This window comes from Monodon monoceros, unplaced genomic scaffold (genome assembly GCF_005190385.1).
Source record: "Monodon monoceros isolate NGI ecotype Baffin Bay Population unplaced genomic scaffold, NGI_Narwhal_1 Super_Scaffold_6, whole genome shotgun sequence".
In the NCBI taxonomy this organism is placed as follows: domain Eukaryota; kingdom Metazoa; phylum Chordata; class Mammalia; order Artiodactyla; family Monodontidae; genus Monodon; species Monodon monoceros.
Window position 1 is genome coordinate 39,801,651 of NW_021703783.1, and position 23,459 is coordinate 39,825,109.

The following is a 23,459-nucleotide window of genomic DNA, read 5'->3' on the forward strand; positions in this document are numbered from 1 at the left end:
ATGGCGGAGTCGGCCGGAGCCTCCTCCTTCTTCCTCCTTGTTGTTCTCCTGCTGGCCGGCAGCGGCGGGTCCGGGCCCCGGGGGATCCAGGGTGAGTCCCGGGGCGGGGGCCAGGATGGAGAGGGCCGGGCGAGGGCGAGGCCTCGCGCAGCGGCCCCTGGCTACAGCGCGCCCCCTCCCCACGCACTCAATATGGCCGGGCGGGGGGCGCGGGGGAGTCGCGGTGACCCGCAGTCGGCTTTTCCCGACCCCCGAGGCGCGGCCGTCCAGCCGGGACCGAGCTCACGCCGGGCCCCTGGGGACCCGATCCCTCTTCCCGGCGAAACTGGATTCGGGGAGCTCTCGGGGGTCGCGCTCCCAGCACCCCCATGTTCCATAGAGGGGAGTGCGGGCTTCCTTCCCCAGTATTTGGAGGTCCACGTTTCTGCCCCTCAGCATGTCCAGGGGCGGTGGTCTTCGTTCCCTCTCTCCAGATGCTCTTTGGGGGACGCCTTTTCTCCCGCCAAGATTGTGGGGCTCGGGCGATGGGGTCTTTGCCTCTCCGAGGTATCCTCATGTTGAGAGTCCTTGCGCATCTCAGATGAAAGGGGCAGAGGTCTCAAACCTTTCCTTGAGCTCCTGCGCTCGGGGTGCCTCTTCCCCTCCTTCTCCTTCCTCTCTAATGTTCTGGGAAAGCGAGTCACATTTCCCCTTCGCGCAGTCCCTTGAGTTCAGTGGGGCCAGCCCCCCCACCCCTCCAATACACATGCCCCGCGGAAGCTCTGTGGAGGCAATGGGACCAGCAGGGCCCTAAACGTTTTGGAAGCTTGGCTTTGGAATCTCTCGAACCCTAGGAAACCTAGTTCCAGAACAGTTAATCTGCATCTAGGTGTATTTGCTTTTCACCTCGCCTCTCCCACCCTACCCCAGGGGGCCCATTCACTTCGTCACTTTGTGGATACCTTTCAGGTGACATCCTAGAACCTGCCTCCCACCCCCAAGATCATTTAAAGACCCCAGCACTGGAGCGGCTCCCGGCCCTTGGGCAGGATTTATTCACCTTCCCGCACAGCCCCTTCCCTACACACTCCCCCACCTCACACACCCCTTACCTTCCAAACCCCACAGGCTTCTGCTCCCTGGTAGCACCCGCACCCTTCCCGCTGCAGAGGTAGCCCCTTTCTGTGGGACACTCAGCTGGGTGTCTTGTTTGTGAGGCTTGGGGGGCTTGAGGAGAGCAGATGAAACCCTAAAATATTTAACTGAAGGGTGTCGTCTCAAATGCGTGTTGGCATTGGGGTAGCAGACAAAGGTTATACTTGGCAGTTATATTGAAGTGATTACTGACCCACAGATAGATCTGGGAGAGCTGATCCAGGTCTGTATCGGCTCCCGATGTACAAAGCCTGCTGCTTTGACTTCTCAGCAGCCCCTAACCTTCCAGCAGTGGGAGATCAAATGTATGTCCTGTGGCTCTCTTCTCTCCACTAAAAAGAATGGTTCTTAGGTGGGTTCTGGCTTCCTTCGTAAACCAGACAATCAACAAAAGACCTCATCCCACTTTGGAGTCTCAAAAACAAGTTCATTACCTCCAGCCTTGATATTTGTTCCCAGTGGTGCAGCCTGTGCGGTGGGGTCTTTGTTCACAGGCTAATGCTTCTGCTAAGGCGCCTCATGCGTGTTCCTGGGTCTTCGCTGCTCTGTGGCATAGGTAATGCGTCGTGGGGTCTGATAGACATGGTGAAGGTGTATGTACACAGTCTGACATTGGTGGTAAATTAATGGTTTTCATGAATGTTGTTTGCTGGGCCTTATTATGGGCCATGTTCTTGGAGTGTGTAACACGATGTTATTTCTCTAGTAGGGTAGTAAGTAAGGAGACTCAGCCTTCAGGTTTGTTATTTTACATGTGATGAATAAATCTTTAAATTCCTTCCATAGGAATTTTTATCCTGTTCCTAATATATCTAAGATTTTTAGCCGTGTCCCTGTTGGTTTGGTGTAGTGTCTGGTGGGATATTTCTTGTTGTGAGCCTTGAATGTTTAATTGATAATCCAGCTGGTTCTGAATGGGGCAGAGTTCATTTTCTGTAACCTTCCTGAAATGGATGTTGTTGGCGTGAGCATGGGTGGGCATAATAGGAAGTTGCTTTCTTTTTTTGGTAAATTGGAAATTAGGTTGTGTGTCCAGCAAGCATTCTCGAAGGCCTTTAAATTTGGCCAGACACTACAGTTTTTTCCGGGACACATCTAGTTGCCAATAGTGCATGCTACAGAGACCACTGTTGCAAAAGGCTTCAAGTAAGACATCAGTTCTGGGAAAATAGAGGCTGTGGGATAACAAGAAGTTGATTGCTGTCCTCCCCTGCACTTCCTCTGTTGTGATCCTCGAGGCGGGCTGGAGGAATGGCAGAACCAGCCAGCCCTGATGCCTAGTACTTGGACAGGACATGAGGGCAGCAAGGGGTCGGTGTCTGCGTTAAATAGTGAACTAATGTCGACTTAGTAAAAGGCCAGTGATAAGAAGCATGAGTTCCAGGTTATAAACAGCATCATTTGATAGGTGGGCCATGTTTTAAGGCCTGCCTTTGGAATTTTCACATTAGTACTTGAAAATGTAAAATTGAATTAGTAGCAGGAGAGCGTGATATTTATTTCTTAAGACAAAAGCAACAAGGGAGACATTTGAGGTTCTGATAGGAATATTTTTAATTTCTGTGAGTAAACTAAAAATTTAATTTCAGGCCAAGTCTTGTAATTTTGTTGAGTGGACATGAATTCGAACTACGGTGAAAGTGAACTCTCATAGAGAAAAAGAGAATCTCAGATTAGTTTTGTTAAGAGCTCCGGGAACAGATGTGATTAAAACAATAAAATGGCTACTCTGGTTAAAGGTTAGAGCCAGATGGAGGGAGGAGGCTGCTTCCCAGCCCCTGAACTTTGCTCCCTTACAGGTTGTCCTTGAATAAGGCACTTAACCTTTCTGTGACTGCCTCAGTCTTGCCTCTGTAAAGTAAGGAACTACTCTGTGTTGCTCTTGTTGGGACTTCTGTGAGACTGACTTACTGATAGCCAGTTGGCTGGGAGGTATTTTTAGACACAGTTTCTGACTTCAGAGACCAGGCAATGTTGGGTTACTTTTTATCTTATGGGGCAGAGTAATTCTTGGGATTGATAGAAGCATCATATGTCACAGTGTGGTTAATTTCTTCTTCTTTGTGCATTTCTGTGGACCCGGTTCAGATTTCCTCAAGTTAATTTCTGTCTCTTGACAGGCCCTTACATCTTAGGCCGGGCAGCATACCTTTGCTAATCAAAGGCAGTCTGGAGGGAGTGACCTGCTTTAGGCTTTATTGGTTTGGCAACGTTTTAATTCTTACGCAACGCCGGGTATGTTTATGGCACTATGTAAATGTTACATAAGAACATGGAGGCTGAGAGGTGGCCAGAATGGTGCCTGTGAACACAGGAAGGTTAGACTGAGGACTTCGTCTGAAAGGACCTTGGGAATCTGCAGTCAGTACAGGAAGAAGCTGCGCTTCACTTTTGTCTAAAACCCTTTTTAGATGATTGTGTCTTTCAGGTGGACTGCTGTGTTATAAATAGGTTTATTCTCCACCGGTGAGCTAATTGTAACCTTGCTACCAAAATATGAATCAGGAGCTGACGATGAGGTGTGCTGCTTCTTCCAGCATGGCCTGTTGAAGCTGCTTGTTGCATTTTGGAGCACGAGTTGAATTGCGTCGCAGTCTGTTCTCATAATAACTTGGGAGTACGGGGTGTTGAGGTGGAATGGAATGCTCAGTCCACGGTGCTTGAGATCTTCTTTATGTTTGAAGGTTAAATTAGAATACTGAAGTGGCTCTTTTGTTTTAATTTTGAAATCCTTATTGTTTACTGTTCAGTTTTTGCTCAGAGCAGCCGTGAACATTAATTCTGGAATCTGGCCTCTTTGTCTCGAGTTCTTGTGCTATTTGTCTGTTACAGTAGGGTTGATGTAAGAGGGTCTTACCTCATTTTCCTCTCTGTATTCACAAGAAGAAAATCCTGGAGTCCTTTTGCTCATCAGTTCCCCCCGATGCTGGAAGTGCTGCGGGCCTCCGGAGCCCATCAGTTCCGCCTGGCCTAGGAGTGTCCAAACCTTTGAAGGGAATCGGCTCCGGAGCCGCCAGTCCCCGGCAGTCTCGGCTACATTTCTGTCACTCTGCAGGGGCGGCATCACGGCCAGGTTCGAGTCCAGCTCTCGGGTTTTGCTCTCCTCAGCTTCTCTCACACGTGGTTCAACCTGCGGCTGGGCCTGGAGGCAGCATCTCTGCTCTTGCCTGTTCTCTCTGCTTGCTGGCTTTTCCGTCGCGGATAAATACCGTTCCAGAGTGTAGCTTTCTTCTTCCTCTGTAGAGTCTCGGGAGCTTGGTGCAGCTGTGCAGCTGCCATCCCCAGCAGTCTTACCTGCCCACGGGTGTCTGAGACAGCGCCACTTCAGGCAGCTCTGGTGTTCTTTTCGGGTTTTCTTCTCTCTCCACTTAGTCTGAAGCCTGCATTTGTCTCGCTAAATATTTTGAATTTAACACAATGAAAGTAACTGCCTTTCCCTTTAAAGTATCAATCCCCCTAATATTTATACAATTACATATAGGAGGTTTCTTTATTCATTCGGTTGGGTATGTGCCTGGAATGGTTCTTGGCATGAGGAGGTAACAGGGAACAAGGTGGACAAGAATCCCGAACTCTCATGGAACTGACTATTGCAGTGGCTCAGACCGAAATTAAATGAGTAAACACAGTTATCAGTCATGAGGGCTGTGAAGGCAATAAAACAGGATGGTGTGCTGGAGTGCGCGGGGGGCTGCCACTTCACATCCCTGTCCGCTTCACTGTTTCATCTGTAAAATGGGGCTAATCCAGTCAGGTCGTGTTATTTGCCGTAACTGTGTTCTGTGAGGCCCACTTGAACACAGGATTCGCAAATACTGGACCACTGCTCCTGGGGGAGACACAGGATTAGGTCCCTGCAGCTGCTGGTCACACGTTTTCATCAGCTGATCGGTACATAACCTTGTGTTGTTCGTGTTTCTGTTTAAAGACACCTCATTTAATTTACATTGTTGATTCATTAACATTGAACTCAGGGCCAAGAGCACTACAATGCATGCCTGAGTGAAGCTTATTCAGTATATGTATTTTCTTTCTCGTAAGGCACGTCACTGTCTTCTCGAGCTTCGGAACACTAAGCTACTGCTCTTGGGGGCTGTTTTAAACAGTGAAATCACCAAGGAAGAACACAAAAAGCCTGGCACTGAACATACCATGAGAAGGACACATATTAACAGTATGAGCTGAAACAAGAAGCCAGAGCATTGCCTTGTTCAGCCTCAGTGGGAACGTGTGCATTGGGTGACTCAAAGTTTTCACCACTCTGCGCATGTCTGCAAATGACCATGAAAGCACTGAGAGTATTGATTTGGGGGTTATAAATAAATTTTAGCAAGTGGGCAGATTCACAGATACGAATCCGTGAATAACGAGAATCGACTGTATCTTGTTAAAAGCCATACAATGATTGTGGCAGAGAGAAAATTATATCATGTGGAATTCCCAGGATTCCTGAATGGTTTCACTGAACCAAAAGTTTAATGTATACAGTTAGGAGTCCCGTTTCCAGCCTGTGAATAAACTAAACAGGTATATATATACGTATATCGAATACTGTTATGGTGATCTAAAGGTTCCTTTAACCCTTGAGCACCTACCATATACCTGGCACTGCTGTAGGTGCAGGGATACAACAGTAAACAAAAGGAGACAAATGCTTTCCTTGGTGAAGTGTACCTTCTGGCTGGTGAAATAGACAATAAAGACATAAAATACAAGGTGATTCTGTCTACCACAGTCCCCCCGCTGCTCTCCTCTCCTCAAGTTTCCTAGCCTTAGGTATATACACACCTTTTCCCAGTTACTCAGTCACACATGAATGCAGGTAGTACAGTTGACCCTTGAGCAACGTGGGTATGAACTGCTATGGGTCTACTTATACTTGGATTTCTTTCAGTAAATACAGACTAGAGTACTGTACGGTCCAAGGTTGGTTGAATCCGTGGATGCGGAACCACAGATCCAGAGGGATGATTGTTACGTTATACGTGGGTTTTTGACTCCATGGTGGTCAGTGCCCCTAACCCCTGAGTTGTTCAAGGGTCAACTGTATTGTGAAGGGGTTAAATCAGTGCACCTCCAGGTAGGCAGGCTACCATGGTGGGCCTGACCTAATCAAGCTAGCCCTTTGAAAGCAGAGCATTTTCTCAGCTGATTGCAGAAGAGGAAGGCAGAGATGCTTCAGCGGGCTTGGAAGAAAGTAAACATCCATGTATGAACTGCCCATGGGAGCCACATGAGCAGGAGCTGCAGGCTGACTTCAGGAGCTGAGTGGTCCCTGGCCATCAGCGAGGAGGGGAATGGGGGCTTTAGTCCTTCTTCCACAGGGCATTAGAGTTTGGCAGCAACGAGTGGGTTTGAGAGAGGTCCCAGCCCTAGGTGAGAAAGTAGCCCCAGCTGACATCAGTCATGCTGTACCTGGTCTTCTGACCTGCAGAAACTGTGAAATAGGAAATAGGTGTTGTTTTTAAAAATGTGTGTGTGGTGAGTCAGATGGTGATGTGAGGAGAAGGAAAACAGGAGAGGGAAACAACAGAACTCTCCCAAGATAGGCTTGAGGCTCCTTGAGACCTGGTACCCTGTCATCCCATGGATGGACCTTGCATGTGGAAAGAAGTCCTTTGACCACATGTGGCTTTCACCTACTGCCTGTTGCCTTTTCCTAGATATTTGTGAGTGTTTGGAGGAGAGAGGAGATTGTGGGTGCTTTGGAGATAAACTTTTTAGATGGTTTTGATGTTTTGAGTTGAGGAATCTCAACTTGTGAATTGAAGGATATTTTTTTAAGTAAGTATTTGTGTTGAACCTGCCTTACCCCAAATCTTTGCATATTGTCTTGGTGTATGTTTGTATACATTACATTCTACACTTGTAGTAGATAAGCTTGAATCACGTTCAGTCAACGTTCATTCCTAATACGCAGGGCCAAGCTTAGTGTTGAGAGGGATACTGAGGAGCGAGTCTGTCCTTGCCATTGAGACGTTTACACACAAATTGACTTCTGCTTGTGAGAAGAACCATAAAACCACAAAGAGCTCTGACCCTTCTCATTCACTAGGATGACAGCAGTGATAAAAGCACCTGATTTACTGAATGTGTACTATCTACTCACGTGCTACACTGAGCCTTTGTGCTACATCGCTTACTCTGTACAACTGTTCTCTGAGACACTCTCATCCCCATTTTACAGATGAGAAAACTGGGGCACAGAGAGGTTAAGCAGTGGGCCTGAAGTCTGTCTGACTCCAAAGCACATGCTCTAAATCCTGTACTCTACTATGTACTGTAATGACTATTAAAGTAGCTTTCTAACCAGTCCCTGCCTCCTGTCTCTCCCTTGTCATCCTTCCTACCACTGGATTTAACTTTGGAAAGTGCACCTTCTGTGTCACTTTTATGTGGCCTCCAGGATCAACTCCAGACCCCTTAGCCTGGCATCACAATCCATGCAGTCTGGCCTAGTCTCCCTTACTGCCCTTGTCTCTGACTGGAACCATGGCATTGTTGTCACATCTGTTTACTTTGGACCTAACACGCCTTGTGCTTTTCTTGGTCTTGGCCTTCTCTTCTTAGCCTAGTCCAAATCCAGCCATCCTCCAGTGTGGGACCCACTTTGTCTTCCTCCTATCCCCCAGCCAGTGACTCCATCCTCTCTGCTTTTCTCTTTGGTCCATATCAGTGATATAGAGGTTCACACCGGTTTATAGTTTTCTGCTTCTCCCACTCTCACTTCTCTACCCCCTAAAAATTGATGCTAGGAGCTACCTTATTTTTCTTTATATGTCTTCGTCCTATCACAGAGCCTTGCGTATTTTAAGTACTTAATAATTTAATTGAATTCATTCATCTCTTTTCCATCCTCTCAGCAAAATCCTAGGTAAATAATTCTAGTTCTGTCCTGCTGTAATTTTATTGTCTCCTGTATGTACAGTTTTTATCCCAGTCTTTCAAAATGCTGCAGACATTTGTGAGTTACTTGGAACATCCTAATCACACTTCCTACCTCACCTCTTGCATCTCCGTTTATTCTACTCTGTTTATTCTACCACCTACCCATTTTATTCCAGCCAGATGAACTTGATCTCCACCTCTTTAGTTTTATTCTCCGTCCTGGCTGATTTTGTTTTCTCCTTCATTGTCCCAGTTGCCTGAAACAGTCATTCCTATCCCTCTTCTCCCTCAAAACTGTGATGTACCCTGTGGCCTCTCCACACATGCATAGTATAGTAAGGAGGTCAGGAAGCAAATAGGACTGCCACTGATAAATACCCTCCCCTGCTCTAATGAGCCACGAGTGTGTCTGCTTAAGTACAACAAAGAAAGAAAACAGAATGGTTGTACATGTCAATATAAACTTGTCAGTAAAGGAGAAATACCAAGTTACTAGTAGGCAGTCTGAATGTGACAGCTGAGTCTGTACACTTAGGTCCCAGGAACACTGGACATGCTCTGTCATAGTGATGCCACTCCTTCCAGCTTTACCTTGACGTTCTCCTGGGCAGCAGGTGGGCCCTTGCTAGATGTTCAGGCATTTACCGTCAGCCATAAGTTAAGTCGCAGTGACAGGTCTCCTTAGCATAAACATCAAACGTCTTTTTTGAGTGAGAACAAAGCTTTCATTCTCTAGACCTGAGGCTTAAGGGTGACTTGTTTAAACAGCTCTCTGGGGTTGGGTTTGTCTCCAAGTAGAATGTCAGAAAGGCAGTTTGTAGAATAGATATAGTGTGGAGCTGGCTTTTCAAACACCTTTCTTTTATGCAAAACCCACTCTGAGACCTTTTCCCAGATTGAAATTAAATACCAAGCTTATCAAATGTCTTATTGTTAAATCTGTGCGTTTTTCCCCCTCGTCATACAAATAGCTTCCTTTATTAAGTCAGTTACATTTTTTTCATAAGTGCTTTTTACCAGTATACTTTTTGGATGTTTTAGATACCACCAACTACACATGTAAAATTTGACTTTATTATGGCTCTTGGGTGCTTAAGAGTTTTTGTTTTGTTTCATTTTAGTGTAGTTTTACAGTCTAATTCTGACGATTGTGAAAGCTGGAAATGCAACTTGAGTCTTTGTTAGCAATAGCATCTGATTGCGGTATTTTAATGCAGCAGGACTTTTTTGCCTGGTACTGTGTCAGTTCTGCAGCCTCACCCGCTGTCTTCCCCCCAACCCCCCACCCCCCGGAGAAACAAACATTACCTCTACTTTGTGATAGTTTAGTGCCAGACACCTCCATTTTTAAACCCGATTCAAGATTTTCATAAACGTTTTGGCAGTTGTCTAAATCAGTAGTTACTGAACAACTTTTTTCTTTCTTTTTTTTTTTTTAAATTTATTTATTTTTATATTTAGCCGCGTTGGGTCTTCGTTGCTGCACGCGGGCTTTCTCTATTTGCAACGAACGGGGGCTACTCTTCGTGGCGGTGCGCGGGCTTCTCATCGCGGCGGCTTCTCTTGTTGCGGAGCACGGGCTCTAGGCTCGCGGGCTTCAGTAGTTGTGGCTCGCAGGCTCTAGAGCGCAGGCTCAGTAGTTGTGGAGCATGGGCTTCGTTGCTCCGCAGCATGTGGGAACTTCCCGGACCAGGGCTTGAACCCGTATCCCGTGCATTGGCAGGCGGATTCTTAAGCACTGCGCCACCAGGGAAGCCCTTTCTTTTTTCTTTCTGTCTTCTTAAAGCAGTAAAACTCTTTCAAAAATGAAAATGTAGACAGGTATATAAAATGGATAAAAGCATGTCCACTCTGGCAGAGCCCCTTCCCTCTCAGATTGCTAGGCTGAGATCTGTTGAATGAGACTTATTAATCATGGTGCTATTGGCTGATCACTGTGCTGGATACCAGTGAGAAAATGAAGAAGAGAAGGACACTGGTTCCCTCCTTTAGGAGTTTACAGGTTCCTGGGACATCTGAGAGCCTAGGGACTTGGGAAGGACACTGTACCTCCATTTTTTTTGGTATGCTCGTGTTAGGCTTTTGTTGTTATTGTTTTGTAATTGAGATTATATTATACATACTATCTTACAGAGATTTATGGTATTTTAAAAATTGTGGTAGAACACATTTAACCATTTTAAAGTGTATAATTCAGTGGTGTTAAGTACCTTCATAATGGTACACAAACCATCACCACTCTCTAGTTCCAGAACTTTTTCTTTACCCTGAAGGAAACCCAGTAACCCATTAAGCCAGCATTCCCCATCTTCTCCCCCAAGGCCCTAACAACCACTAATAATGCTTTCTGGATATTTAATATAAATGGACCCATACAGTATGTGGCTTCTTTCAATTAACATAATGTTTCAGAGTTCATCCACAGTGTAGTGAATATCAGTAGTTTATTCCCCTTTATAGCTGAATAATACTCCATCATATGAATATACCACATTTTGTTTATCCTTTCTATGTTTGGTGGACATTTGGGTTTCCACCTTTTGACGGTTGTGAATAGTGCTGTTATGAACATTCGAGTACAAGTTTTTGTTTAAACACTTGTTTTCAATCTTCTGGATATATACCTAGGAGTGGAATTGCTGGGTTATATGGTAATTCAATGTTTAACTTACCGAGGAACCATCAAACTGTTTTCTATAGTGGCTGCACCGGTTTATGATCCTACTGTCAGTGTATAGAGTCCCAGTTTCCTCTGAGTCTGCACCAACACTTTCTTATGGCCTTCCTAGTGGGTGTGAAGTGGTTTTGATTTACATTTGAATTTGAAATTCATTTGCATTTGAGATGATGTTGAACATCTTTTCATGTACTTTTTGGTCATTTGTATATCTTTGGAGAAATGTCTGTTCAGGTCCTTTGCCTGTTTTAAAATTATTTTTTGTCGTTGTTGAGGTTTTTTAAATATAAATTTATTTATTTATTTTTGGCTGCATTGGGTCTTTGTTGCTGCACACGGGCTTTCTCTAGTTGTGGCGAGTGGGGGCTACTCTTCCTTCCGGTGCACGAGCTTCTCATTGTGGTGGCTTCTCTTGTTGCGGAGCACAGGCTCTAGGTGCGTGGGCTTCAGTAGTTGTGGCACGAGGGCTCAGTAGTTGTGGCTCGCCGGCTCTAGAGTGCAGGTTCAGTAGTTGTGGTGCACAGGCTTAGTTGCTCTGCTGCATGTGGGATCTTCCCGGACCAGGGCTCAAACCCATGTCCCCTGCATTGGCAGGCGGATTCTTAACCACTGCGCCATGAGGGAAGCCCTGTTGTTTAGTTTTAAGAGTTCTTTACATATTCTGGGTGCAAGACCATTACTAGATACATGATTTGCAAATATTTTCTCCCATTCTGTAAGTTCTGTTTTCTTCACTCTTTTGATATTGTCCTTTGAGACACAAAAATTTTTTAATTTGGTGAAGGCCAATTCATCTATTTTTCTTTTGTTGCTTGCGTTTTGGGTGTGATATCTAGGAGACTGTTGCCAAATCCAAGGTCATGAAGATATACCCCTATTTTCATTTTAAAAGTTTTAGAAGTTTTCGAATATAAGTTTTAGCTCTTATATTTAGGTCTTTGACTTACTTTGAGTTAATTTTTGTATATGGTGTGAAGTAACGGTCCAGCTTTATTCTTTTGCATGTGGACTTCTGGTTGTCCAGCACCGTTTGTTGAAGACTAGTCTTGCCACCCCCAAAATGTTGTAGACACTCTTGTGGAAAATCAGTTGATGATAGATGTATAGATTTGTTTCTGGACTCTCAATTCTATTCCATTGATTTATAGTCTGTACTTCGGGGAGTAGCATACTGTTTTGATAACTGTAGCTTTGTAGTAAGTTTTAAATCAGGATGTGTGAGCCCTCCAACTTTGTTCTCTTTCTCTTTTTTTTTTTTTCCCTCCCAAGATCTTCTTGGCTATTCAGGATCACAGAGTTGTGTAGAATTGTAGTCTTTGTTCTATCCCAAGTAAGCTGTAGGGAGTTTGGATAGGGTCCACGGAAGAATAATTAAAATAATCATGGGTTGTAGTAGGCTGTTCTTATCAGTTTGGCCTGCCTGATGGATGCTGTCATCTGGTAAGATGAGGGCTCAGAGGCAGCTTATGATCAAGTTGTAAAATCGTGAAGAGGAAGGATGGCACGGGCTATTTGGACACCACATTTCAGCTCCTGTAGAACTAGAAGGTTGCCCAGTGAAGCTTGGAAGAGGCAGGTTTAGTGTCCCTAAATGGGACCCTGTTCCACGCTAAATTGATGAAACTTACCATCCCCAAGGAGCATATACATAAGCTAAAAATCATAGAAACTGTAGCTTTAAAACATTCGTGGACCTTCATCTACCAGCACAAAGGTGGGTGTTTTGCAGCATGCCTCTTACCTTTTGAGGTCGGTGCCCCCACCCTGCTCCTCCCACATCCTGTCCCCCGGTGATGTGGATTGAGTGGCTGTGAGTTTAGTCCTGGATGGTGGTTCTTGGGAATTTCCAGTGAGCAGCAGCCTTACTGTATCCTCCTAGAGTATGCCGTGGGCAGGAGAGAGGGGCCTGCGGTGGGGGTGCCTTTGCTCAGGCCCAGTGTGTTAGTGCCTACATAACATGCAGTGAGACAGAGTCTGCCCAGGTCGGGACTTGTCAGCCTTCCTCCAAACACATCCTGTCTCACAAATCAAATTTGCTTTGACATCCTACCACAGACCGCCTTCTAATCATACTTTGGCACCACGTTCAAATCCTGCCAAAATGTCTTTAGTTCAGGTTTGACTAGCTTGTTAGTAACAAAATGCTGTGCTAGTGAGAATTTCACTCTGACCACTTTTTAATTGCTTTTCTGTAGATTGGTTTTGTTACTCTTCTGCCATTGGCTTTCCTAATTGTGTTGTTTCTACTACGTAACTCTTTGGTGATGGAACACTGAGAGTTTTAGGTACGTGTTGTTTATGTACACATGTGTAGTATGCGGATTTCACCTCATGAGTCACTATGAAACAGATTATAAAGAGCTGTTATCATTAGTCCAGATTTAACTTTTCAAAGAAATCAAAATTAGGTTTGTGATTTAGTGTCCTAGTAGAGTTTTAGTAAATTCAGATGTTTTGTAATTTTATTGTCACTTACTTTGTTTCAATGAAAAATGAATATTAACAGAAGACAATTTAAAGACTAGTCTGTCTTTAAAGTTCAGGAAAAGGTATATGGAAGTGAAGCAGAACTTCCCAGTGTTGAATCAGTGATCCAGACAATGTGAATTTAAAAACAAACTAGATTCAGATTTCAAGTGGAGGATTTTAGAGGTCATCTGGTTCAACCCCTTCTTTCTGGTTAATGGTGAGGAAAATGAGGTTCAGGAAGGTTAAATGAATTGCCCAAAACCACGCGACCAGTTACTGGCAGAGCTGAGACTCAAACAGCAGTTCCTTGCTGTGGTCTTGCTGTCACTTGGCACTTCCTAATTAGTGGTTAGAGAGACACATTGTACGTGGATGTGTTTACTTGAGTTTTACATTGAAGGGAGGGATTAAAATTCATTGAGCATCTATTTGCTAAGCACTTTTTAAATCTCTTATTTCATGTGATTCTTACATAGTCCTGTGAACTAATTAACAGTCCCACTTTACAGATTAGGCAGCTGGGGTGCAGGAAGGTTACTAACTTGCTCAAGGCCATGTGACTAACACTAGAGCTGGTATTTGAGCACTGGGTCTGTGTGGCCTGTTCCTGCCATGATGCTCTGCTGTGGCTCTAGTGAGAGTAACTGAAACCTCTGCAGGGGTGTGGGCAGTAGTGATGGTTATTGCAAAAATAGCTTTTTCAGACTTCTCACTCTGTAAAAGCAGAGATGTACACAGATGTGAGCAGTCTTCTCAGAGTACCCACGGCACTTAGCAGATGTGGGCTGATCTTCATACCATCTCTGTAACATAAATGGTATTTTCTGGCTGGGCGGCCGAAGCCCAGATAGAGTCGGGGGCTTATTGCCCAATCCCTTATCACAAAGCCGCATGGCCCTGCTCCCAGTTCCGTCCTTCGTCCCGTCTAGCATAGATTTCACCACTTTTGTTCTTTCCTGTCTTACACCAAGATTGTTTAAGTACTTCCCAAAAATAATGAGCCACGTGTGGGTGTGCTCGTTCTCCAGAATGAATCACTGTGAAAGAGGCCATGAACCAAGGAAAGGAGAGTGCGTGTCTGGGAGCAGAGGCTCTGGTTCCCTGCCTGCTAATTGACGGACTCTGAAGTGAGCTGCTTTTCCAAAGGCGGCTGCGGGTCTGGCCCGCGTGTCCCACTGTGCTCAGAATAGCCCTCTGGGAGTCGTTCACTTTCCCTTCTTGCTTCCCAAAATAGACCTGAGGCTGTTCTCATCGCCGGACGTCGGGGCGCGTGTATTGAGAGGTGTGCGCGCCACGGGGACCCCTTTTGTGCCCGAATGTCCCCATTGACACAAAGAGGAATGGGCGTTTGCACTCGTGGATGAGTAGTCAGGACTCCAGGGTGAGTCACAGAGGTTTGGGCAGAGTGTTCTGAGAGTCGCAGAAGTAAATTTCAGTTAGCAAGAAGAAGGAAATTTAGGAGGAATTTACTTTTAAAATTCCTTTTATGTTTGGGATCCTAGTCTAAAGGGTACCTGCTTTAAACTTCCTGCCTTTAAAATATAACACTACCCGAGCCCTTCAGCAGGTAGCTGCGTGTTTTGGAATTTCTCCCAGAAGAAAGGGTTCTGATCAGACGCTGTGAGAAAAATCCCACAGGCGGTGCAGTGAAGATCCACACTGTCCGTTTGCCTGTCTGTGCTCGCCCTCCTTTGTGTCCTTGGTGGGGATGGCAAGGATCGTGTCACTTACAGAGAGCCTGGGGTAGGAGGGGGTTGGACCCTGAGATATTTAGAATCTGTCTTTGGACTTGAAAAGCCAGGAGATGCCTTCCAGTGTTTTAGAGGAAGAGACAAAGATAGACTGTTTACAGCCGAAAGGGGTGAGTTATGACAGGCTGGTTTTTCACGGGACTGGTCATAAATGTCTCTTCTCCAGGGGCCATAGTTTGAATATGTTCCCTTTTGGGATCCAGGTAGTATTCGCTTAGTGTCCAGTCGGGGCCTCGGGTGGGCCCTGCCACCTGCATCCCCGCTGGGTGAATGCTTTGTTCAGCACTGTGAGTCCCAACCTCAGTATCCTAGTGGCTCAAGCCACCCTCCTGCCCATCCCAAGGGGTCAGGGCTGGGTTAGGCTCATGGGAGACAGTGCTGGGGAGAACCAACGGCTGCTGTCTGTGCTATTCTTGTTAGACGGATAAATAAAGGATTTCAGATTCCAGGGCTGCCGAGCTGGCTTTCAGAGGCACCAAATTCATTTACAGTAATTTCCTGTCAACAGTGCACACTTACGGATAATACACACCCAGCCAAACTCACTACTTCCAGAGATGATTGTGTGCACTACCTATTTGAAAGAAAAAAAATTTATACATATACATATATATATATATATATATATATATATATATATAGTGCTTTTAAAAGTGATATCCAGGGCTTCCCTGGTGGCGCAGTGGTTAAGAATCCACCTGCCAATGCAGGGGGCACGGGTTCAAGCCGTGGTGTGGGAAGATCCCACATGCTGCAGAGCAACTAGACCCGTGCACCACAACTACTGAGCCTGCGCTCTAGAGCCCGTGCTCCTCAACAAGAGAAGCCACCGCAATGAGAAGCCTGCACACCGCAACAAAGAGTAGCCCCCGCTTACCACAACTAGAGAAAGCCCGCGCACAGCAACGAAGACCCAATGCAGCCAAAAATAAATAAATAAGATAAATAAATTTAAAGAAAAATAATAAATAAAAAAATAAAGTGATATCCAGTTGTCTTTCAGAATGGGTTAGATTTATTGAGCACTTTCTATACATTAGCTCATTTAATCCTCACAATGACTGTATGAGGTAGGCACTAATATTATCTTCTTTGGAGGGTGTTCTTTTTGCCCCCTCTTGAGAGGGGCACCTGCGCACCTGCTGGGGACTAAAGGATGGAGGAGGTTGTTGGACTAGTCGGGAAGCTTTTCGAAGGAAGTGACGTTTAAGCTGAATCTTAAAGAACTTGTAAGCATTAGCTAGGAAAAAAAGCATTGCAGCAAAAGCATGTGTGAGAGCACGCACACTGCATTCAGGAAACTGTGGGCGTTCCTGGTGCAGAGAAAGGAGGTGGGGTTGATGATGGCTCCAGGGAACCCGGGTGGTGTCAGCTGGAGTACGTGGGGAGAGGGGTCCTCTAGTCTCCGAAGGAAACGTGCCTTCCTCCCATCCTCGGGCTTTCCTAGCCACAAAACAATTTTTTTTAAGAAGTCAAAGTCTAAAAGTTAAAAAGGCAGTTTCTCTGTTTCTTGTAGGCATAAACTAGAGCACTTAGAGGACAGTGGTGGGACCCAGAAAGCCTTGTTGTGAGCAGAATAAACAGGTGCAAAGGTTGGGCCCCCACTGACGATGTCATCTTTCTGGCCCCATCTCTGTAAAAGCGCCTTATTTTGGAACATCAAGTATGCTGGGGGATTGTATTCTAAGTCTGGAAAAGGCCCTGGGGTAAGACCTCACCATTGATGTCCATGTCCGCTCCCAAATTCCCCGCAGCCCTGCTCTGTGCGTGCACCAGCTGCTTGCAGGCCAACTACACGTGTGAGACAGACGGGGCCTGCATGGTTTCCATTTTCAACCTGGACGGGAGGGAGCACCATGTGCGCACCTGCATCCCCAAAGTGGAGCTGGTCCCCGCCGGGAAGCCCTTCTACTGCCTGAGCTCCGAGGACCTGCGCAACACGCACTGCTGCTACACTGACTTCTGCAACAAGATCGACCTGAGGGTGCCCAGCGGTGAGTGGACACCCTTGTTGGACTATTGGCTCATCGTGGAGGTAGGGCACCCCTGTCATTTTCATCCTTCTCTACTCTGCCCCCACCCCTTTGTTGGAGGATAGGTAAAGGTGCCTTTTGGATGCTCCCGGAGGTGACCTGGGATGGCATTCCTCCCAGGTCCGGTCTGTAGGTCTGAGGATGGGGGAAACAGATTGTCGAGTGAGCCGCAGAGGTGAAAGCTGCGATGTGGGTCGTGGCTGAGCAGCCATTGGCGGCTGGTGAGATGTGGAAGAGCCAGGCAGGGGTCCCCACGGGAGGGCCTGGGGCTGATCCCGAGGGAGGCGGCCCCTAAGCCATCTGAAGGAAGCTTCTGGCGTGATGGTGATGGCAAAATGGGAAGAGGAACTAGAGCTGGAAAGGACGGCCATCAAGGCTGAGGAGTATTAGACACCACCCTTCGCAGGTCCGCCACTTAGGAGGTATGACTGGGGAGGTGAGAAGAGGAAGAGAGAGACCAGGCCGAGCTTCAGGAGGCCGTCACAAGTGGGGGAGCAGAGCATGGCACGTGCCTGGGGCGTGGAGGTGGGAAGAGCGCCATGAAATGCTGTGAAATTACAGAGCGGGTTGTGGGTTTGACTGTTGCAAAGGGTACCTTGACTAGAGAGGTTTGTATCTGAGAGCATCCAGGCAGATACAGAGCCCAGTAAGACCAGAGAGATCAAGGGCACCTTGAACACAGGGAGAGGAAAAGGGCGTTTCCACCTGGAGGGAGGAGCCGGGGAAAAATGAGGCCATGGCGCTCCCTCATTTTTACTCTGTTCTTTCCCTCTCCTCTCTCACCTGACCCAGGTCACCTCAAGGAGCCTGAGCACCCCTCCATGTGGGGCCCCGTGGAGCTGGTGGGCATTATCGCCGGCCCAGTGTTCCTCCTGTTTCTCATCATCGTCACTGTTTTCCTTGTCATTAACTACCATCAGCGCGTCTACCACAACCGCCAGAGGCTGGACGTGGAGGACCCCTCGTGTGAGATGTGTCTCTCCAAGGACAAGACGCTCCAGGATCTCGTCTACGACCTCTCCACGTCGGGGTCTGGCTCAGGTACCGCTTCTTCAGGCCTCGTGTCTGCTGTTGGCCTCCATCACTGCCTCCCAGCAGGATGGAGTGTTCAGGAAGGAGGCTGGCCATTTGCTTTCATAATTCCCCTTCTTTGGGAGTCTGACACGTAATAAGATAAGATAATGGGGTTCACAGAAAATCTTTCATTCTCTGGAATTCCAACGGTCAGGTGCAAAACTCTCCACTCCAGGATCCCTGCCTCTCCAAGTCTTGTAACCGTACAGCTATTAAAATTCACCTGGTTCCACCTGAGCAGTGGAGGACTCAGTTTCAGGGCCCCTTTTGAGAAACAGGAGTGTGCCGGGTTCCTGTGAGGTGGTGGCAGCTAATCATTGATCTGCGAGCAACCGCAGGGGGAGTTTAAGGACACCGAGTAAAGCCGAGAGCCTGGCTTGGGTGAATCATTGACTTGTGCCAGTTGCCCAAGGGTTTTTGGTGGCGGTTGAAATAAAGGCAGCTGGGGCCTCCAGCATGGCGTCAGCACCACTTCCAGAGCTGCCTGTTAGCAACCAAGCCTTTCTTAGGTGGACCTTGACTTGAGACTAGAATTTAGGATAAAGAGAGTCGGGTTGTCTCAGTCTCAGGGTAGAGCTCAGCTAGCTAGTAGATGTGGCTATGACTGCAAAAGAGTCTTTTTGTGAAGACAGACGATTATTTTAGTGACGGTGGTATTCTCTTCCTATAGAAAAAAATCATCCACAAAGGTCACTGTTGCCATTCTGACTAAGACAGACAGGATCATATTTGTGCGAGCTTTGTGCGTGTTTATGTATGTTTTCTCGCCATGTGACAAGACTCTTCTGTAGGGAAATTATGCCGCCATCAGTCATGGCCAGACATCCCTTCTTGAGCACAGGAATGCTTTGAGCTCTGACATCTCCTGAGTTTCTGTGGTTTTGCCTTTATTAAGCTCTGCAGTAGAGAGTGCCAAGATGATGGATATATTTAAAAGCTGCGTATTTTTGGAAGAGAGAAAATATATGGCTTGTTCTTTGCTGAAGGAGGGTAGGGCAGTGGTTAGAACTGACTGACTCTGTGACCTGACTTGCTGCTGGAGGAGGGTTGCTCGGGGCTTTTGGAGTCTTTTGTAAGATCAGGATTAGCTGAGGTTAGGGCAGGTCCAGGGCAGTTACCCGGTCATCTGGAGTAAAATGATTAATAACTGTTCCTCTCTGGATGGTTTAGTCCATTCTTAATTCAGAATATGCAAAGCTTCCAAGGTGCTGGGCTTTTAATTCTGTGGACTTAAAGTAATAAGTCCTTGCTGTTTTTTTTTTTTTGGCGGTACGCGGGCCTCTCACTGTTGCGGCCTCTCCCGTTGCGGAGCACAGGCTCTGGACGCGCAGGCTCAGCGGCCATGGCTCACGGGCCCAGCCGCTCCGCGGCACGTGGGATCTTCCCGGACCGGGGCACGAACCCGCATCCCCTGCATCGGCAGGCGGACTCCCAACCACTGCGCCACCGGGGAAGCCCAGTCCTTGCTGTTTGTGTGACGTTCAGTTCACACTACTAACAAGTATGCGTTGAATACCCTCTGGGTGATACAGGGTGAACAAAATGAGAAAGAGGCCGAGCCAGGATGGGAGAGAAGAGATTGTGGAGAAGGGTCTCACAGAGGAGGTCGTGTCTAAAGGGGTCACGAGTCGGACGTTTTGAGAGTGGTAAGAGGGCAGGGAACATTCCAGGCCGAGGGAAAACCCTTGAGCAAAAGAAGGACAGAAAGGCATGAACGCTCACTGGCTGTTTAGGGAATGATCAAGAGGCCAGCACGCTGTCCCCAGGCCAGGGTGGGAAAGCCTCGGGCTGCTGTGCTTTATGCCCCCTGTTGGGGAGGGCAGGGCAAGGCGGGTGAGCTGGGAGGCGCAGAGGCCCACTGGAAATCTTTCAAAGGAGGGCCGGGGACAAGGGCCAGCGAGGGGGGACCTGGAGAGGAGGGGGCTGCATTGAGAAGCATTTGGTGGCTCTGTACTGTGGGAGTTAAAAGCATAAACCTTAGAGTCGGTCTTAGATGCTTTGCCATTTACAGCTTGTAGGAACTCGAATGAGTTACTTAACCTTCCCTCTTGATGCTTAGTTTTCTCGTTTGTAAAATGGGCATAATAACAACACCTACCGTATAGGTGGTTGTGAGGAAATGAGATCATTTATGCAGGTGCCTCCTGCATAGTATTAAACATACAGTACACAGCTTAGGGGTTAACAACACGTTATTTGTTTGGTCAGGGAGAGGGAGAGAGTTAAGGGTCACGATGGTGGGGGTGATTGGAGAGACAGGGAGACACTTACTGCATGGGTCAAATGAGGCGATAAACGAGTCCTATAAAGGCAGTAAATGTAATCTTAGAATAAGCCTGGGTAGCCCCCCGTCCTGCATCTGGAGCTCCCAGTGAGCAGAACTTTGATCTCCCTGGAGAGAGGTGGGAACCTGGTGGACCCTGACCACACGTCGGCTTTCATGGGCCACGCAGCACTGCCCTCCAGTGGCCAATGAGTGGAGCAGCAGAGGCGGCCCCCAGCACTCAAACCTCCGCTTTCCTCTTCCACATAAAGCAGCTGTAGGTGGATTGACCCCCCGGAGGCTGGCTGAAGAGTTAGTAAATCCGGTCAGACATTTACATTCAGATCTGTCGTCCGTACTAACTGGGAGGAGAAATCGCTTAGATGAGGAGGAGCTAATCGTATACATTGCCCCGTCCTCGCTCACTCACTCAGTGCTGCACAGCTTAGACTTCCCGAGGATTACCTGGACGGATGTAGGGGCAGCCGAGCTCTCCGTGGTCATTGGACCAGTGTAGAACGGAGGCACTGTGATAAGGGCTTTTCCAGTGTGGCAGTGAGAGTGGGCGTTGCAAAGTTCAGCAAATGCACAAATGTCTGCTTTCTTTCCATTCTTTGGTCCGTAGGGTTACCCCTTTTTGTCCAGCGCACAGTGGCCCGAACCATCGTTTTACAGGAGATTATTGGCAAGGGCCGGTTTGGAGAAGTGTGGCGCGGCCGCTGGAGGGGTGGTGACGTGGCTGTGAAAATATTCTCTTCTCGTGAAGAGCGGTCTTGGTTCCGGGAAGCAGAGATATACCAGACAGTCATGCTGCGCCATGAAAACATCCTTGGGTTTATTGCTGCTGACAATAAAGGTAAAGGGCTGGGTTTGGATACAGGGTGTCGCAAAGCCAACAGTAGGCCCAGATGGAGGAGTGACTGTGGAAACTGAACGGTTGTGGGACAGCACAGTTTTGTCTGCCTTTATAGTTATTACCCATAGCAAGAGGATCTGAGTAAGGTGATGGTTTTCAAACTTCTCTTCTATGAAAAGCTTGTGCAGAAATCCAGGTTATTAAGCAAGTAAATAAGCAGTTATTAAGCAGATAAGTAAACCCTCATCCTACCTGCTCACTTTCCCTTCTGTGATACTCCCAAACCCACCCCTAGGGTAGTCCCTGCAGGGGCTCCAGTAAATTTACCTTCATTCCGGTTGGAACGAAGAAGGGTGGCTTCAACCCCTGCCAGGAAAGGATGGCCCTGGAAAAGCATGCGATCCACACTGTGTGACAGACCAGCATCATACACACTATTGCAGTGGAGCGGGTGCAGCAGAGACACGGCCTGCCTCCCCCCAGGTGCTCCCCTGTGGCCTTCAAGCTCAGCTTTTGGTCTGCTTGTACCTGAGGTTCCTTATTTCCTCCTCCCTCTCTCTGCTGATTTTGCTGTAGTTTTTGAGTCTCTCTCGTGTGCCCAGGCATGTGCTCATTTTTAAGGACCTCGCTGACTAGCAAAGAGACAAACTAATGATTGTTTATAGGAAGTAATCAAACAACAGCTGTTCTGGTCAGCGCAAATTGGGGGTGAGATGGGGATCACAGATATCACACCTGAGCTTGATTGAGGCGAAGGTGGCAGGGAGTTGGTCAGAAAGAAAAACGAATGAAAAGAGCACTCCAGACACATGTGCAAACGGGAAGTGTCTTTGGGAACCTGCAGGTAACTTGGGATGTTCCAGCCAAAGACATGGGTGGAGAGGTGGCAGAGGCCAGATTAGGAAGGGCCTTTTTGAGAGGATTGTATTTTATTATAGAGAGTGGGTAGTAACCGAAATTGCATTCATTTATTCAGTAATATTCACTGGCTGCTGTCTGGTCCTGGAATCATCACATATAAGAAGAACAAGACACAGTCCCTGACCTTACAGTGCCCAGGAAGAGGGGACAGCCGACACCTGGGCAGGTAGCGCACTTGAAGTCAGAAAGACCGTGGGTGAAGGCATTTGCATTTTAGAAGAGTGTCTCCGGCGGTCAGGACACAGTCTGCTCCGTGGTCCAGTAATTTTTAGAAGTTGGTGCTGGCAGAGGCTATGGAAGATGCTAAGTGTTTGTTTTTCCTTCCTGAAACAACAGCAGGCCGCTCATTCCTCACGTTGCCATGGCAGTTTGTAGTAGCCTCAGCTGCCCCCAGGCTGAAGAGATTTGACCTCTCACGCAAGGGAGGAACGGGAAGAGAGAATTCCTTACTCCCTCTGAGTAAGCTGTGCCTTTTTAAAACAGCATTACCTTTTGATTATTCATTTAAATCTGACATATATTTCAGAGGGTCAAAAGATGTCTTCCCTTCTAACTTATGGGCAGGGTCCTCAAAATGTCAGGGCTAGTTGAGTGTAAAGGGGCGTGTTCGGTGGACCACTTGTTCGTAATCAGGGAAACAGAGGCTGGTGCTCTTCCAGGAGCCACTGCCTGTATTGATTCTGGCAGCTTGTGTGAGTAGGATCTGGCTGTTGAAACCCACGCGAGGGCCAGGGGAGGAGGAAGTTCGGACTCCTTTGTTGTTGCCTGTTTAACATGATACGGATAGTACAGCGTCCTGGAGCTAGGGCCAGCTTGGAATTTGGGCGATCTCCATCCAATTTCCCAGTCTTCTTACGGACAGCAGCACAAGCTAATTAGACTACCAGCTTTTGGGTTTTCTTTTTCTCCCTCCCTTCTTCCCACTCCTCCTTCCCGCTGTACACTGCATACCCCTCTCCCCTAGTATGAAAGTGTGTGCTCGCCACCTCCCGTTGCTCTTCTGAGGATGAGATGATAAGATTCCTCTCTGGAATACTTGTAAGTGTGCTCTTCATGCGTTGAAAAGCATTTTTGGCCCGGAACACAATAATACGCAAAGGAGCTCTTTGCTCCTCTCACAGAGCTCATAGCCTGGTAAGAGCAGTGGACTTCAAAGACCCGCTACAAATGAGCCTGGTGCTCGGGTTGGGCTGTGCTCGCAGGGTCTTGGAGCACAGAGGAGGGCCTGTGAAGCCTTCCTCCTTGGTGGGGGTGGGTGCTGCCAGTCATGGTTTTGACGAGCAGGTCTTGTCAGGATCAGAGGCAGTGTTGCAAAAGAAACAGATGATCCTGTTACTTTGCCTAAGCATGTACTTCCTCTTTGGGGTGCCTCTCATTTCAAACTCGGGTGTAG

At 47.4% G+C, this 23,459-nt stretch overlaps 1 protein-coding gene across 3 annotated transcripts in view; it reads left to right on the forward strand.

Moving 5' to 3' along the window:
• The window catches only part of ACVR1B (activin A receptor type 1B), a 32,575-nt gene continuing 9,116 nt past the window's right edge, over nucleotides 1–23,459 (forward strand). The window contains exons 1-5 of one of the 3 annotated variants that reach the window (XM_029205621.1): nucleotides 1–91; nucleotides 16,674–16,913; nucleotides 17,745–17,993; nucleotides 20,915–21,145; nucleotides 22,403–22,525. In XM_029205621.1, the coding sequence (XP_029061454.1) occupies nucleotides 1–91; nucleotides 16,674–16,913; nucleotides 17,745–17,993; nucleotides 20,915–21,145; nucleotides 22,403–22,525 (934 nt within the window). Of the gene's footprint in view, nucleotides 92–14,408; nucleotides 14,550–16,673; nucleotides 16,914–17,744; nucleotides 17,994–20,914; nucleotides 21,146–22,402; nucleotides 22,526–23,459 lie in introns of those variants that run through there. The other 2 variants (XM_029205619.1, XM_029205620.1) reach the window with 2 other exon arrangements.